General features: G+C 72.9%; 1 protein-coding gene across 1 annotated transcript in view; it reads left to right on the plus strand.

The window, feature by feature from the left end:
* The first annotated feature begins 17 nt into the window (after window positions 1-17).
* TAS1R1 (taste 1 receptor member 1) overlaps window positions 18-561 on the plus strand; it is a 4,622-nt gene continuing 4,078 nt past the window's right edge. The window contains exons 1-2 of the mRNA XM_042815176.1: window positions 18-35; window positions 119-425. Coding sequence (XP_042671110.1) covers window positions 162-425 — 264 coding nt within the window. The 5' untranslated portion in view covers window positions 18-35; window positions 119-161. The remainder of the gene's footprint in view (window positions 36-118; window positions 426-561) is intronic.

Here is a 561-nt window from a genome sequence, read left to right on the forward strand (position 1 = left end):
CGGCCCGGCCGGCCGCTGGCGCGCGGCTGCTGCGTGTGAGTGAGCGAGGGGCCGCGGGAGCCGCCGTGGGAGCGCGGCCGCCGTTCCCTGCCGCAGCTCGCGCCGTTTGTGCTCGCAGGGCCGCCGCCTTCAAGAGCCACGGCTACCACCTCGCGCAGACGATGCGCTTCGCCGTGGAGGAGATCAACAACTCCAGCGCGCTGCTCCCCAACGTCACGCTGCGCTGTGAGATCCACGACACCTGCACGGAGGCCGCCAACCTGCACGCCACGCTGCGCGCTCTCGGCCGGGAGGGGCGGCACCGCATCGAGCTGCCGAGCGCCCTGCAGCGCTACGAGCCGCGGGCCGTGGCCGTCATCGGGCCCGACAGCACCCAGCTGGCGCTCACCGCGGCCGCTATCCTGGGCGTCTTCCTCGTGCCGGAGGTCGGTCCCCCTCCCCGGCGGTAATACGCGCTCTAGCGTTGCTTGGGTTCGCGCTCCAAAACGTCCCTGCCTCCCCGGCCCCGCTTTCGAGCTCTGCTCCCTGTGCCGCTGCTCCCTCCTGCCCGGGCAGCAGATT

This window comes from Centrocercus urophasianus, unplaced genomic scaffold, assembly GCF_019232065.1.
Source record: "Centrocercus urophasianus isolate 14NV4802_14NV808 unplaced genomic scaffold, USGS_Curo_1.0 seq_1417, whole genome shotgun sequence".
NCBI classification, from domain to species: domain Eukaryota; kingdom Metazoa; phylum Chordata; class Aves; order Galliformes; family Phasianidae; genus Centrocercus; species Centrocercus urophasianus.